General features: G+C 39.1%; 1 protein-coding gene across 3 annotated transcripts in view; it reads left to right on the plus strand.

The window, feature by feature from the left end:
- Positions 1-17,561, plus strand: part of CP (ceruloplasmin (ferroxidase)) — a 60,693-nt gene that overhangs the window by 9,953 nt on the left and 33,179 nt on the right. For 2 of the 3 annotated variants that reach the window (XM_010858117.1, XM_010858118.1), the window contains exons 2-10: positions 148-395; positions 2,823-3,035; positions 3,401-3,574; positions 5,115-5,369; positions 6,637-6,805; positions 10,353-10,492; positions 12,316-12,453; positions 13,719-13,933; positions 16,841-16,991. In XM_010858117.1, the coding sequence (XP_010856419.1) occupies positions 148-395; positions 2,823-3,035; positions 3,401-3,574; positions 5,115-5,369; positions 6,637-6,805; positions 10,353-10,492; positions 12,316-12,453; positions 13,719-13,933; positions 16,841-16,991 (1,703 nt within the window). Of the gene's footprint in view, positions 1-147; positions 396-2,822; positions 3,036-3,398; positions 3,575-5,114; positions 5,370-6,636; positions 6,806-10,352; positions 10,493-12,315; positions 12,454-13,718; positions 13,934-16,840; positions 16,992-17,561 lie in introns of those variants that run through there. The other variant, XM_010858119.1, reaches the window with a different exon arrangement.

The raw sequence follows: 17,561 nt of genomic DNA on the forward strand, positions 1-17,561 counted from the left end.
AATGCCAGCTCTTGTCTTCATTTTTTGGAAGCATCCTTACAACAACGGCAAACATTTAATATCATATGGTTATTCGTTTCTCTTTCATTATAATGTTATCCCTGGAAATGATGGCTTCTACTAAGGTTGTCTTCTTTTCCTTTGCAGGGAACATTCCAATATCTATCTTCAAAATGGCCCCAATAGAATTGGAAGCGTTTACAAGAAGGCTGTGTATCTTCAGTACACAGATGAAAACTTCAGGACTGTTATAGAAAAACCTGTCTGGTTAGGGTTTTTAGGCCCTATTATCAAAGCTGAAACTGGAGATAAAGTTTATGTACATCTGAAAAACTTTGCCTCTAGGCCTTATACATTTCATGCGCATGGAATGACTTACTATAAGGAGCATGAAGGTCAGTTCAACTCAAAATCTTGCTGGAATCCTCTCTTCCTTTTCAGTAGCGCCATTTTTTAACTTCCAAGATTATGGACTTTCCTCCTGGATAAGACCTGTAATAATGTTCTTTAGCTCTGAACTATTTTATGAATAAGTGTTTTGGTTCATCCTAATAATGCTGTGCTCCTCTTGGTTATGCTTGCTTATGTAGAGTGTGAATGTGATAGGATTTCTGGAGTCAAAGAGAGCTGGACTTCCTTCCCAGTGCCCTACACCTTTCCAGATAAATAGTCAAACTAAGAGAAATAGTGCACATTAAAGCCTGGAAAAGACAAAAATCCTGAAGGAAGAAACAGGACTCAAGATGGGGATTGTCTTATCTCTAAAGTTCCTACATGTGAACTTACTGTAACAATTGTCACCTTCCATCCTAACTTTGTCCCAGCTAAGGCAGCACAGTCATCTCACACAGTAACCAGATAGTGCACATGGCTGGATGATCCTGGAGTCATACCTGAGACACAATTAACCAAAAGGTCACTTAACTATAGGACTTGGAATCCTTAAAGACGGTACGGGAAGAACAAAGATTATATTTGGTGCTTGTGATCTCATTCTTAGTAGATGGTGATGGTGATGATGGTGATGATGATAATGGAGACGAAGATGATGACAGGAGATGATGTTTTATTGTGGTTAAATGCAAGGACTTCAAAATTAACAGACCCGTATTTCAGTGCAGCATTGGCTTTTACTTGGCTGAATGACCTTGGACAAGTTACTTAAATTCTCTATGCTTCAGTTTTCTCATCTATAAAATAGGAACAGTGAGAGTATATAATAAGAGTTCTATAAATGTCAGTTATAAAAAAAATGCTGAGGCCATGCTACGTTCATGGGAATTATAAGGATCAAGCTTGGAAATTAGACTAAAATTCACCTTAACTAATTATTGGCTTTGTATTTAAAAGAGGGATTGCTTTACAAGGTCAATGTTTTGATCTTTTATATATTTATGTGTTTTTGTAAACAAAATAATTATATTCATAGCATAAAAGTTTACTGCCATCTTATTTTTTACAATTTCATGTCATATTAGGATATAAATAATTTTTACGGATGATCATTGTACTGTGGCTGTGTTAGACGAAAAAAGAGTACTTAGCTTTCAGAGACACATACTCAGTTATTTATAAATGAAATGACATGAGTCGGGGGCTCACTTTAGAATAATTCACTGGTGATGGGGATTAGAGTGGGTGAGAGTATAGATGAAACAAGATTGGCCTTGAGTTGATCACTGGTAAAGCTGAGATTTTGGGCACATGGAAATTTATCATATTATTCTCTTAATTTTTGCATATGTTTGGAAAAATACAAAATTAAAGTAAAAATTAAAACAATTTCATGGTTATTTCATAGGCAAAAATCTGACATCATACAAGAAACTTCAAATTATAGCAGAGGGTAGCCATTTTGCTCTTACTTCCATACCATAACCCCAGGGCAAAAACATTTTTTTGTTTTTGTTTTTTAAATACAGTTGTATGGCATTTTAACATGACCCTAATTCTGAACTCTCAGAAAAAGTGTTTTTTTCTTTTAATTGCAAACCCATAGTCACTATGGGGCTTCCCAGGGGGCACAGTGGTAAAGAAGTTACTTGCCAATGAAGGAGATGGGAAGATTCTCTGGAGAAGGTAATGGCGACTCACTCCAGTATTCTTGCCTGGAGAATTCCATGGACAGAGGAGCCTGGCAGGCAAGCTATACAGTCCATGGGGTCTCAAAGAGTCAGACATGACTGAGCACCCAAAGTCACAATGCTCCTAATTCATCTATTACTGCTTCTTGAAGACTCAGTTCAGTTCAGTTCAGTTGCTCAGTCGTGTCCAACTCTTTGCGACCCCATGGACTGCAGCACGCCAGCCTCCCTGTCCATCACCAACTCCCGGAGTTCACTCAGACTCACGTCCATCAAGTCAGTGATGCCATCCAGCCATCTCATCCTCTGTCGTCCCCTTCTCCTCCTGCCCCCAATCCCTCACAGCATCAGAGTCTTTTCCAATGAGTCAACTCTTTGCATCAGGTGGCCAAGGTATTGGAGTTTCAGCTTTAGCATCATTTCTTCCAAAGAACACCCAGGACTGATCTCCTTTAGAATGGACTGGTTGGATCTCCTTGCAGTCCAAGGGACTCTCAAGAGTCTTCCCCACTCAGTCAAGTATAAAAAATGACATTTTTCTATGAAACTTCCAGACCTTGTTGCCATTAGCTTCTTATTCTTCTGTGCTCAAGTAGAATATCACTGCATTCCCAAGGGGATACATACTAGATATTGAATAAATGTTTGCTGAATGAATTAACAGACCATCTATTTTTTTCTTTTAAGTTCAAGCACATTCAAATTCAACCTGTCATTTCATTGCATGTCGTTTCCTAGGGGCCATTTATCCTGATAACACCACAGATTTTCAAAAAGCAGATGACAAAGTGCAGCCAGGTGAACAGTGCATGTACATACTGCATGCCAACCCCGAACAAGGTCCTGGTCAGGAAGACAGCAACTGCGTGACCCGGATTTACCATTCCCACATTGATGCTCCAAAAGACATCGCCTCAGGACTCATTGGGCCTTTAATACACTGCAAAAAAGGTACATTTTCTCATTATTAGTCTCAATAAATTACCAAAGACAGTAGACAGGGAGGTTTATTCTTTAAATATACATTAAGTCTTCTGTTTTATGACTGAGTAGGGAAGGTAGAGGGGCGGTGAGTCTAGAAAAAAAGGAAGGGAAGGGTAGGCAAGGGTAAGGAGAAAAAAGGGTGCATGAAGCAACATTTAGGTTACTGAACATAAATTCCCTAACTATTTCCAAGTCTATAAAACAGGAATGACTGGTCCAGATTTCTGGTCTGTTCGGAAAATAAATACTAAAATTGTTTAAAGCTATATGAATCACATGCTAAAATTCATGCTAAAAATTAAGGTCTACTGAAATAGTAATTTTCACTTCAGATTCTCTGGATGAAGAAAAAGAAAAAAATATTGACAAAGAATTTGTGGTAATGTTTTCTGTGGTGGATGAAAATCTCAGCTGGTACCTAGAAGAAAACATTAAAACCTACTGCTCTGAACCAGAGAAGGTTGAAAAAGATAACGAAGACTTCCAGGAGAGTAACAGAATGTATTGTAAGATTACACAGGATCTGTTAACTTTATCTTATTTTTCTCAGTCCATGAATTATGCTAACCTTATTCCCTTACATGAATAAGTAGTGTATTCTAATCTATGCCCTTGGTAACAAAGCATATTGGGTATGCAAATAGATATTCAGCTAAACAGGTCCAATCAGAACTCTAAGCCAGGTAAAGCCAGATACATCAAACTATTTCAAAACTAATAAGGATAAATCAATATCAGTTATGGTTAAATATATATGTGTGTTATATCTACATATTTTTTATTCTCCCGACTCCTAAAAATTAAAGCAGCCTAAAATTATTAAATTATATTTTAAAGCATTGCACTATAGTTAAGAAAATCGTTCAAACCATTAAGTCTAAAAGATTTCTTTTACATACATATTATCCTTCACTACCACGCCCAACTTTGTATCATTTTCCCCTACATTTTAGCTCACTTTATTTCTTCTAAAAATGCTTTCTTTACTGCCTAGGCTTCTCCTTAATTCTCAGACACAAAATAATGGGTTTAGTAAGATAATCTATCACTTAGAATTTGCATAAAATTTCAAATCCCTTAATACCTACTAGACCAATAAGTGTAGATTTTTGTTTGTGTTTAGCTTCTCAAAAATAGCTCTTAGGCAGAAACTGAGAATGCAATAATAACTGTACTATCAAAGCAGAAAAATAAACAAATTAAACACGGGACAGATTTTTGTTTCCAACTTCTGCTTATTTCTGGCTGGAAGATCCTCTTTCCATACTTTAATCCAGCCTCTGTTCTGTGCTAAGCAAAATAGATGTTAGAGACTCAAACATCCAGCCTGGCTAAGCCTGGTTTGGTATCCCTGTTGCATTTGGTTCACTCACAGTACTTCCCAGAACTGATTTCTGCTTAAACTAAGACCTCCCAGTTTGAACAGTGACTCTCAGTTTTTTAGAAGAATCTCGGGCCATCCTGCTTTTGACCTTTTAGATCTTTTCCTCCTTCACATTTCTTCCAATTTTGTCTTTCAAGTTAAAAAAAAAAAAAAGCTTACTTTGTGTTCTTATTGAAAGAGCAATTCACATCACTGTAGAAAATTGGAAAAGTTCTCATAAATAAGCAAGAAAACTTTGACATCATCCATACTGCCACTACCAACATGATGCATATGGTTGATTCATAAATAAGCATGTCTTTTTTCTATTTACTATATATGTGTGTGCATTTATATGTATGTATGAGTGCACACATTTGTATTTGCAAATATACACTTGAACATACCAAGGTGTATAGTTTATAACAAGGACAGCGAATAGGTTTCATCTTCAGTGTTCATGTGCTAATACTGTGTTGACAAAAAACCTGAGGCTGAATTCAGGTCCAAAATGAAGAGTGCTGTGATTGATTAATAATGTCTGATGTGGGTACAGGAGGGAAGAATAGTGACATGTGTGCCAGGTATTTTCAATCTCAAATTGATTTTATTTTTGTAGCCGTAACTATCAATATTCCAGGCACCAATATATGTTAGTCACAGTCTCTCCTCTTGACTTACAGCTGTGAATGGATATGCTTTTGGAAGTCTCCCAGGACTCTCCATGTGTGCTAAGGACCGAGTGAAATGGTATCTTTTTGGTACGGGTAATGAAATTGATGTGCACGCAGCTTTCTTCCATGGGCAAGTGTTGACTAGCAAGAACTACCGTGTTGATACAATCAATCTCTTTCCCGCTACCCTCTTTGATGCTCTTATGGTGGCTCAGAACCCTGGACAATGGATGCTTAGCTGTCAGAATCTAAACCATCTGAAAGGTAAGGCATCTATACCTGAAATTAACTGTCAGTTGAGAAAAGAGACATGTCTCAGTTACAATATTAATGGGTTGACTATTGGAAATTAGAATCTAAAAGCTAAATATCTTTGGAATGATCTGAACTTTGAACTGTTAATTTTATTCCTCTGAAAGTATGGATCATAATGTAATTTTTTTAAAAAGACAAAGACTGGAGCAATTATAAAGTAATTAAAGCTGAAAATACATTAATTTTTGGAAAACAAAAATTGGTCCTGAAGTATAGTCTTACCGTAAAAGTATAATACTGCTTATAACTACTCAGATTTGTAAAATATACAATATTTTAAACACCAGAAGATGTGTATATTGGTGCTGAAAAGTAACTTGTGTTTTGACTTGATTCTGTTAAATACAACCAACTTTGTTCTTTATGAGTCCAGCTATTCCTTGTTTTTACATGCTAACTCTCTTTTCCATCTCTTTAATATAAGGAAAAGAAATATCCCCAGTTCTTGGAAAATATTAGTTTGTAATATTGGTTTCCTGAAGAAACTAGCTCTAATGTGGGTCTTTGAGTAGGTTACTTTGAACTTCAAATATAATCTCATTCATCAAAGGTGACCTTGGCTGCAGCAGGCCCAGCACAGCAGGTGCATAACCATTTTATCCAAGGGAGCGATACAAATACATGATCACTCTATTCCTCCTCCTCTATTCCATCACATCCCTTAAAATACGGCAAAGCTTCTCTTCACCACTTACTTTTTCTCATGAAAGCATTATCTATTTCAATGCTGACTCACTGATAACATAAAAGAGTGAGGGATTCCTGGCAGTCCAGTGATTCGGACTCTGCCGTTTCACAACAGAGGGCAAGGCTGCAATCCCTGGCCAGGGAATTAAGATCCCACAAACCACGTGACATAGCCAAAGAAACCCCAGTGAAATAAAATAGTGAAAGTGCTTTCTCCCCACACCACTGATCTATTAATGTGTCCTATTCTTTTTTCTCATCAAAAGATGGTCACAGTGAAATCCCACTGAAGTTCATTCCACATTTTTGAAAACACAAGTAATACCACTTCTCTGTGGCATATAGGCTTTTTTCCACTGCTTGAATTTTCCATGACTGATTCATTTGCAGCTGTTTACTCGTTCATAGTATTGTTTGTAGCTGTCTATTTCTTCAGTTTCTGTCTGTTGTTTTACCGGCAGCATTGATAAGGCAATAGGAGAGAGAACAATGGCTTCATTAAACAGTGGCGCCTCTGTGTGGTTTTCAGCTGGTTTGCAGGCCTTTTTCTGGGTACAAGACTGTAAGAAGTCTTCATCTAAGGACAATATCCATGGCAAAATTAGACACTACTACATCGCTGCTGAAGAAGTCATCTGGAACTATGCACCCTCCGGTATAGATGCCTTCACCAAAGAAAATTTAAGAGCACCGGGAAGGTAATTCAGAAAAAAAATGATATTATTTCAAAATATGACTCCTCCTCAAAAAATCATAAAAGGCTATTCAGCAATTAAAATTTTAACTGATACTTGAAGTTAACTAGACTTCTAAGTAATTATTGAGGTGTTTGGTAGTGAGTCCAAGTTGGAGAAATAGGACTTCTGAGTCCATGAAAAAGAATAGAAATGTTGTCAGATTCTCAAGAAAATCCTCAGAAAATGTTGAAAACAAGATTGATTCATTAGCTTTCCATTCCTGAAACCAGCCTTGTATAATCTGGCAGCATTGGGTATATTCACAAGGTTGTATAATTATCAGCACTGTGACTCCCAGAGCTTTTTCATCATTTCAAGTAGAAATTATGTTCAACAGGTCAATAGCTGAGCTCTACCCAAGCTTGTGACTTCTGAAGCAGAGATTTAAGTCCCTGCTACACTGACAGCCAGATATAATGACTCCCTAAACTGTATCTCCAGCCCAGAAGGCTCTTATAAATGGCAGATTTTCATTCTGAACTTCTTAGTGGACACCTCACTCGGATGAGGCCCTCTCCAAATCAGTATGTCCAAGCCTGAACCCTCTGACTTCCCCACAATTCTGAGCTTTCTCCTCTACACGAATGGTACTGCCATTCATCCATCACTCAAATCCCAATGCCTGAGCATTACCCTTGACTCCTTCCCTCCTTCACCAATCCCTCCTTCTCTCATCAAATGCTGCCTCATTATATCCTAAATATTTTGGGAAATTTGTTTGCATCTCTCTAACCTCTTTGCTAGTACCTCTGAAGTCATTACTACCCTCATTGAGATTTTAAGAGAAGCCTACTGACTTGGCTCCCTACCACGGTCTTCCAACCACTTAAGGAATCCTCCTAAAACACTAATCCTTTTAAACATTTTTACCATGCAGTGTGGCACATGGGACCTTATAGTTTCCTTACCAGGGATCAAACCCACACACCCTGCATTGGAAGCACAGAGTCTTAAGCCCTGGACCACCAGGGACATCCCGTAAAACACTAATCCTTACTGCTTACATGTTTCAAAGCCTTGAGATGTACTGAAACTTTAACTAGGTCCTCCCACCCATCCCCCATTTCTCTAAGCCTCCTTCTCCAATCCTCTGTCTTACCCTGCATGCTATGGTCCTGCCCTATGTTATAAGACATGCTATGCTCACTCGTCTCTGAGCCTTCCCACAGGCTGTTCCCTCTTTGTAAACACCTCCCCCATTCTCCCCACCACACGTATTCCATCTTTTTAACACCACTTCTCCTCTAGCTAGTTCTTAAAATCTCTTCCTTTGGAAAGCCTTTGAGGCCTCTCCCCGCTCTCCATAACTCCAGGAGAAATGTTTCATAACACCCTGTGCTTGTTACATGTTGTTATATTGAACAGTCTGTAGTCTGTCTTCTGGGACAGATGCAAAGTCCATGCGGACAATGATGGGTCCATTTGCTTATGGGTATGTCATCATCATATGGCAGGGTTCCTGGCAAAGAGCAGGTGTTCAGTACCTTTGTCTGTACAGGAGAAGAGATAAAAAGGGCAGCTTTGTCAGGTCAAATGCCTTTCTGAGATTTAATTTCTTCATCTGTAAAATGAAGAGACTGGGGAGGGAGTGATTAAGATGGCCGAAGAGTAGTACCTGGAGCTCACTTCCTCCCACAAATACATCCAAACTATGTCAAGATGTGGAACGATTTTCACAGAACATCTACTGAATGTTGGCAGAGGACCTCAGACTTCTGAAATGGCAAGAAAATCTCCACATGACTGGGTAGGACAAATGAAGAAAAAAGAGAGAGAGAGAAAGGAATTGGGACAGGATCTGTGCCCTCAGAGGGAGCTGTGAGAGAAGAAAGTTTCCTGCACCCTGGAAGTCCCCTCACTGGCGGGACAGAGGGGGAGCTTCACCTCAGAGGAGAGCGCAACAACCAGTTTGCAGAAGGAAAAATGGAGAGAGGCCTGCCTGCACAGACAGTCAATACCAAGGCCCTGAGCTCCCCAGCCTGAGATGCCTGATGCAGATGGGGGCTGGGTGCTGAAGCTCAGGCTTCAGAGGTCAGACCGAGGGAGAGAACTAGGGTGGGATGTGCCGGAGACAGCCTGAAGGGGCTGGAGTGTGAGTGACTGAGAGTGTAGAGCGCCATTGTTGGGGGCTGTGAGAGGGGAGGGGTGGGACCCCCAGAGGAGCATCTTTCCTTGCATGCTCTCAGGCAATGGGACACATCACAGGATCCCAGGAGTGCTGGCAGGCCACTGCATCTGCACACCCTCCTCAAGGGGATAATGGGGGCACGCCCTGAGCAAAGAGGTGGAAGGCATCCAAACTCAAAGCAGCCCTTGGGCCAAAAAATATTAAACCCACACAAGCTACGCAGGAGCGCTTCCACATGTGTACAGCCTTCCATGACTACGGTAGATGACTGTTTCTCCTAAACTCAGAGTGAGGGAAATGTAAGTACAATGAAGAAGTAGAGGAACCACTTCCAATTAAAAGACCAAGAGAAATCACCTGAAGGAATAAAACAGACCACTTCAGTGTAACAGACACCAAGTTCAAAAACGTGGTCATGCAGCCATGAAAAGGAACGAATTTGAGTCAGTTCTAGTGAGGATGAACGTACAGCCTGTTACACAGAGTGAAGTAAGTCAGACAAATATTGTATATTAACACATACTTATGGAATCTAGAAAAAATGGTACTGATTAACCTATTTGCAGGGCAGGAATAGAGACTCATATATAGAGAACAGACTTCTGGACACAGCAGGGGAAGGAGAGGGTGGGATGAATTGAGAGAGTAGCATCAAAATATGTGCATTGCCATATGTAAAATGGATAGCTAATGGAAAGTTGCTGTATGACACAAGGAGCTCAACCTTGTGGTCTGAAACAGCCTAGAGGGGTGGGATGGGGTAGGAAGTGGGAGGGAGATTCACGAGGGAGGGAACACATGTATACTTATGGCTGATCCATGTTGATATATGGCAGAAAGAACCACCACATTGTAAAGCAATTATCCTCTAATCAAAAATAGACAAATTAAAAAAAAAAGGATATCATGAAAATACTGAAGAAATTAAGAAAGACTATCAACAGAAATGCAGAGTACTGTAATATGGGGAGAATAATACCAATTTTGTTGCATCGTCATGTGAGTTTCAGACAATAAATGAACGTTTCTGAGTGCTAACATGCAATAAACAGTAGTTACTCTATTTTTAGACAGTTCATAATTTATTTAAAAGATTCTATTGTAGGACAAGTTATTATCTGTTAGGGGTCGACATGGGTCCTCTTGAGATTTTTTTTCACTTCACTTGAAAAAAAAATTAAATCTCTGTGCCATGAATCTCCACCCGCAGTCTTAACATGTTTCTACAGAATGCCTAGTACTATCTGCTTGTATGAGTATTTGGCAAATCATGGGTAATAATTCTAAGCCTTGGTCAGAACTTTTCAATTAGTATCCCGTGTGACTACTGGGCTCTGTTCTGCTCTCAGCTCCAGAATTAAACCCTTTCTCTTTTGGCAGTGCTTCAGAGGCATTTTTTGAACAGGGTCCTACAAGAATCGGAGGGTCGTATAAAAAGCTGGTTTATCGTGAGTACACAGATGCCTCCTTCTCTAATCAAAAACAGAGAGGCCCTGAAGAGGAACATCTTGGCATCCTGGGTAAGTCTGCACTGAATACATAAATACTAGCGTACCCTCGGGCTTTCCCGGTGGCTCAGCAGTAAAGAATCTGCCTGCCCATGCAGGAGATGCAGGTTCTATCTCTGGGTTGGGAAGACCTTCTGGTGAAGGAAGTGGCAACCCACTCCAGTATTCTTGCTTGGGGAATCCAATGGACAGGGGAGCCTGGGGGGCTACAGTGCATAGGGCCACAAAGAGTCAGACACAACTTAGCAACTAAATGACAACAATGTACTCTTCCTCTAAACTACAACCAACTTAAGAACAGAAGCTTCAGAACCTGAAGCATGATTTCTACATACAAACTATTCATGGAGGAGCAAACATCAATAAAATGCAGTAGCCAATCACTTTCCCAATGTAAATTTACCCACAGTAAATGTTCAATATGAAAAGCCAGGCTGACTTCAATTGAGTGTCTTTTTTCTTTCTTCAAAGAGGTAAGGGGTGACTTTGTTTTAATAGACAGTGAAGCTATTAGCTTCTGTTTTTAGTTAAAGGTACATTCCCTTAGAAATAAAATCCAGCTGCTACTAATGAGACAGGTGGGTTTGTTTTAGAGCCTCCTTCTCCCCAGGCAGAACCCAGAGATCTTTTCTTGCGAAGGCACATGGGCAGAATAGCAAGCGCATGGATTCAGTCTGTCCTCACCTATTAGCCATGTGACCTTTGAAATACTCAACTCTCTGTGCCTGCCCCCTTTCTATAAAACGAGAATGATAGTAACAACAATAGTCCCTACCTCATAAAGCAGTCATAAGGATTAAATGAGTTAATTCACATAAATACTCAGGAGAACATATAGGAAACTCTCAATAAATATCATTTTATATATTACATAAAATACTTGTGTACTATGTATCTGTTTTTATTCTTTAGTAATAATATTAATTTTGGTGATGGAAAATACACAACAGTGTTGCTTTTCACAGCCAAGACAAATTTAACTTACCCCCTTTGGGTGGTCAATGTTTATGGCATTCTCTTAGAGGTCCGTCTAGTCAAGGCTATGGTTTTTTCAGTGGTCATGTATGGATGTGAAAGTTAGACTGTGAAGAAAGCTGAGTGCCAAAGAATTGATGCTTTTGAACTGTGGTGTTGAAGAAGACTTTTGAGAGTCCCTTGGACTGCAAGGAGATCCAACCAGTCCATTCTAAAGGAGATCAGTCCTGGGTGTTCTTTGGAAGGACTGATGCTAAAGGTGAAACTCCTACTTTGGCCACCTGATGCAAAGAGTTGACTCATTGGAAAAGATCCTGATGCTGTGAGGGATTGGGGGCAGGAGGAGAAGGGGACAACAGAGGATGAGATGGCTGGATGGCATCACCAACTCTATGGACATGAGTTTGAGTGAACTCCGGGAGTTGGTTGATGGAAGGGAGGCCTGGCATGCTGCGATTTACGGGGTCTCCAAGAGTCAGACACGACTGAGCGACTGAACTGAATTGAACTGAACTTGGCTCTTGGGACCAAATAGCACACGTCTGGTCCACAGTAAACTAGGATGAGGAGATGCAGGTACTGAGTAGTTTTATAGATGTGTGAAGCTTGTGAACTGACTTGGTTAAACATGGTAACACATTTCATTACTTGAAGTTAACTCAAAAAACCCTTCTCATCTCTTTCCAGACTCCCCATGTCAAATTGATAATGGACTTTAAAAAAACCAAGCTTTCCATTTGCCACAATAAGCATGTTGCTTCCAGAGGTTCTTTTTAGAGTACAAGACAGAGAAATCAACAGTCTTATGTATTCTGTAGGTTAGATATCAGGGAGGATAATAATTCTCTCTTTATCCCCAGGTCCCGTCATTTCTGCAGAGGTGGGAGATACCATCAGAGTCACCTTCCATAACAAAGCAGCACATCCCCTCAGTATTGAGCCCATTGGAGTGAGAGTCGATAAGAAAAATGAGGGCACATACTATTCACCAAGTGGAAGTGAGTACAACATTTGGTAATCAAGCAATAATGTTTATAACCCAGTGTGCTGGTCACCTCAGGAAAACGGCCCTGAAAAAACCAAAGTCAGGAACTTCTGAGGAATCTTCTCATATACCATCCTCAGGCATCATGCCAGGAAGCAAGTCAATCTCCTCTCCTACCATTTGCAGTTGGTTTGTAGAATTCTGTCCTATCTTAATCGGGTGATTATTGACAATACTGAAAGTGACTTACTTGGATTGTATCAATTACACATTTCCAGAGTTCTATTTGGGTAACTGCTAAATTTGAAAAAATATTCTTATAGTTATAAGATTAGATGTACATTTTAGAATGTTTTAAAAATATAAAATTTGTAGCCAAACATAATATCCATAGTTCTATAGCCAACCACTATTATATTTTTGTATAAGTCCTTCACTCTTCCATCTGTGCACATAATATTTTGATATCATAGTATTTAAATATGAAAAAGTGAAAGTGTTAGTCACTCAGTCATGTCTGACTCTGTGACCCCATGGACTGTAGCCCTCCCTGACCCAAGCTCCTCTGTCCATGGGGTTTTCAAGGCAAGAATAATGGAGTGGGAAGCCATTCCCTTCTCCAGGGGGTCTTCCTGACCCAGGGATTAAACCCATGTCTCCTGCTTTGCAGGTGGAGTGTCTATAGTCTGAGCCAGCAGGGAAGCCCTAGTATATAAATATACTTATCGCTATAATTTTGTACCCAGGGTTTGGTTTCTTTACATTATAAATATTTTATAGGTATAATTTTAATGATACAAAATATTCCACTATATGGAAGTATTTAGGTATTTTTGTAGGTCAAGGCTAGCCAATGAAGACACTCTTCTGGGTCTTTGATTTCTTGTATCCTCACATGTAGGAAGGGGCTAGGGAGTTTTGTGGGATCTCTTTTGTAAGGGCAATAACCCCATTCAGAAAGGCTCTACTCTCATAACCTAATCACCTCTAACCTCAAATACTATCATATTGGACATTAGGATTCCCATATATGAATTTTGGAGAAACATAAACATTCAGACCATAGCAAGCACCAATCTCAGACAGAGGTGTAGAGAAGACTTCCTGGGGGAAATAATACTTATTTGTGACCTGACACCAGTGAACAAGTAGGATTCTAGTCTAATTTATAAAGGAGCACAAAAGTGGGTTGTCCTAGACTAAACCCAGTCTACTCCATGGCTCAAATGACCACATCAGAAAGCAAACTTAACCTCCCCCATGTGACCTTTCTTATAGGTGGGCCTCCTCCTTCAGGCTCCCATGTGGCACCCAAAGGAACATTCACCTATGAGTGGACTGTCCCCAGGGAAGTGGGACCCACCTACAAGGATCCTGTCTGTCTAGCTAAGATGTATTATTCTGCTGTGGATCCCACCAAAGATATATTTACTGGGCTTATCGGGCCAATGAAAATATGCCGGCATGGAACTTTACTTGCAAATGGGAGACTGGTAAGTCCAATGAGGGAAAATGAAAATGATTTTCAAATCCCTTTGAATTATCATTATTATAAGGAAGATTCTGCGGTTTGAGGCAGTGAGGGTTCCATGTGCATGCATGCATGCTCAGTAGCTTTAGTCATGTCTGGCTCTTTGTGACCCCAAGGACTGTAGCTCACCAGGCTCCTCTGTCCATGGGATTCTCCAGGCAAGAATACTGGAGTGGGTTGCCGTACTCTCCAGGGGTTCTTCTCTACCCAGGGATCAAACCTACATCTCCTGCATTGGCAGCAGATTCTTTACCACTGAGCCTCCAGGGAAGCCCAAGGGTTCCACACATAATATTTGTTACAATTTTTTCTTAGGCTTATATCTATCTGTATTGTGTGGAGACTCTCTGACTAACAGGATTGCTTCAAAATGAGTTGGAAACAAGATTTTCCTTGGAATCCAAAGTCTTTTATGATACAATTCAACTCACACATTTTAAAAAATCACCTAAGTGTCTGTCTACAATGCAGGAGACCTGGGTTCGATTCCTGGGTTGGGAAGATCCCCTGGAGAAGGAAATGGCAATCCACTCCAGGACTGTTGCCTGGAAAATCCCATGGGCAGAGGAGCCTGGTAGGCTACAGTCCATGGTGTCGCAAAGAGTCGGACATGACTGAGCGACTTCACTAAGACTAATGATAATAAGTCAGTTAAGATTCACTGAGGAAAATATTGCTTTAAATATTTTTTATATTTGTCTGAAGGAGACTGGCATATTACTATTTAGTTATACTGCTAATTAACCTTCAATTATTTGTATAACATGTAAGAAATAACACTGCTCACACATCCATAAATATTTTTTAGAAATGGGAAAATGACCCTCTGATCTAGAAATAGAAATACTTAATCTAACCATTGTTTTTATCTCTAAAATAAATATTGCAATATAAATCTTTAAAAGAGAAAGATTCCTTTGAAAATGCATTCAATACAATTACCACACCTTAAAGCATCAAAAAACATACATTTTTATTTGGTTTTGCTTAAAATAAAACATTTCAGACTCTCAGTTTATGTTTAATTATATTCCATACATTATGACTTATAGTATTCTCATAGACATTACTTATTAAATTCTTAGAAATTCATTTTTGTTTCTTCTTTGATCTAAGAGTTACTTGAACCAAATATGATCTTTTACTTTTTAAACTCTTTGTCCTTTATGAGTAATTTTCAGTTTTATTGCCTTATAATTAGGAAACATGACTTGTAAACTTTTCTCTGTTTTCAGAGAAGTTTATTCTCTGAAGAAACTACAGAGAAGTTTTCTCTGTAGGTCAGCATGTAAGAGATTATAGCAGCTCCCTTCTGGAATCCTGACACATCTGAAAATGTCACTTTGTTGTTCTTTGCTTGGTGTCAAGTTTTTCTATCATAATCTTTTCCCCTCAAAACAGTACTTGCTACTCCATCTTACTCTGACATTTATTGTTCTAGAGAAGCCTGATGTTCATAACTTTTAAAATGGATTATTCTAGAAATTTGTCTATCTCTGAAATCCAAAAATTTTAGCAGGATATTTTTAGGTATAGGTCTATATTACTAATTTTGTCTTGCTTTCAGTGAAGTTTTTGGATCTGAGTAGTCTTTCCCTTTTATAGTGGTGAACATTTCCACTATTATTTATTACTATTAGGTAATAACTTCTCTCAAATAATTACTATGTGCATATTTTTCATCTTTAAATCTTTTCTTCTGACTTACGGGAGCTTTCTTAAGACCATCTGCATCACTATTAATAATTCAGTTTTTTTACAGGGTCTAATCTTAGATTTTTAAAGTTTGATAATCATGTTTTTTTCATCTGCAAAAATGATCTCAGGGAAAAGATATGCCATTAATCCCTCAAGTTTTCTCTTCTTTAAGGAAGTACTTGTTCTTGGGGACTCATATGCTTTGATTCCCCAGTCCAATTGCCTTCTGATCAACTACTGAATTATTACAGATAGCATTTCCACTTCCTTACTTTTCACCAGGGACAGGGAGGGGAGGGGAGAATGTCTAGAATGTGTGAATTGTTGCTCCAAATCACTTGCAGGCTACTTCTTCTCTTAAGATGTATCTGCTTCCACCTGCTCTGTCTTACAGGAATTTTTCAAGCTTTCATGACTATGGATAACACGTTCTCTAATTTATAGCACAAGTACATATCACCCCTCCCCTTTTTAACAATTTTGAGAGGCAAGTTCAAGTGGAATGAAGAGTGTCAGAACTTTTAGGTGCAGAAAGAGGCTTAGATTATTGTGTTGAACTAAAAATCCACTACGCAGGTATCAGTCAGCAATGTGGATGGACCTCAATAGAGACTGTCATACAGAGTGATGCAAGTCAGAAAGAGAAAAACAAATATCATATATTAAGCATATATGTGTAACCTAGAAAAATGGTACAGATGAACTATTTGAAAAGGAGAAAGAAAGACACAGATGTACCGACATCAAAGAGGGGAAGGGAGATGGGATGAACTGGGAGACAGGGATTGACATATATACGTTACTATGTATAAAATAGATAACCAATGAGAACTTATTATATAGCACAGGAAACTCTATTCAATGCTCTGTGGGGACTTAAACAGGAAGGAACTCACAAAAAGGGGGTGATATATGTATCTGTATGGCTTGTTTACTTTGCTGTTCAGCAGAAACTAACACAACATTGTAAAGCAACTATACTCCAATACAAATAAAAAAACTCTGGTGGTCAACAGGAGTATTTTGTGAGTTCCATTTACAAAGTGGAATGGAAACTTCAGTTCTTGTCCTTCTTTTAGCAGGTTTATCCATAAATAGTATTGTGTATATGGAAGTGTTTCTGCTTTACTCATTCTGTCTTCACCTCATTGTTCTTTATTTTGATTTTCAGAAAGACGTAGACAAGGAGTTCTATTTGTTTCCTACAGTGTTTGATGAGAATGAGAGTTTACTCCTGGATGATAATATTAAAATGTTTACAACAGCACCTGATCAGGTGGACAAGGAAAATGAAGATTTTCAGGAATCTAATAAGATGCACTGTAAGTACTGCATCATCCACCAATATCAGGCTATTTCAGCACATGCACATGTAATGCTTTTAATTAAGCTGATACTAATAGCTTTGCCCACTGATTGCTTTAATAAATGATTAAATACCATAGTGCTCTAAGGGTAATACTGTTAATTATTTGACATATCAGCCAACTGAATCTTAGTTTCACTTAACTCAGAATAATAAAACATATAATATATGCCAATTAGATCAATTCAGTTGCTCAGTCATGTCCAACTCTTTGCAACCCCATGGACTGCAGCATGTGAGGCCTCCCTGTCCATCACCAACTCCCAGAGTTTACCCAAACTCATGTCCATTGAGTCGGTGATGCCATCCAATCATCTCATTCTCTGTTGTCCCCTTCTCCTCCTGCCTTCAATCTTTCCCAGCATCAGGGTCTTTTCAAATGAGTCAGCTCTTCGCATCAGGTGGACAAAGTATTGAAGTTTCAGCTTCAGCATCAGTCCTTCCAATGAACACCCAGGACTGATCTCCTTTAGGATGGACTGGTTGGATCTCCTTGCAGTCCAAGGGACTCTCAAGAGTCTTCTCC

This window comes from Bison bison, unplaced genomic scaffold, assembly GCF_000754665.1.
Source record: "Bison bison bison isolate TAMUID 2011002044 unplaced genomic scaffold, Bison_UMD1.0 scf7180017864384, whole genome shotgun sequence".
Classification (NCBI taxonomy): Eukaryota; Metazoa; Chordata; class Mammalia; order Artiodactyla; family Bovidae; genus Bison; species Bison bison.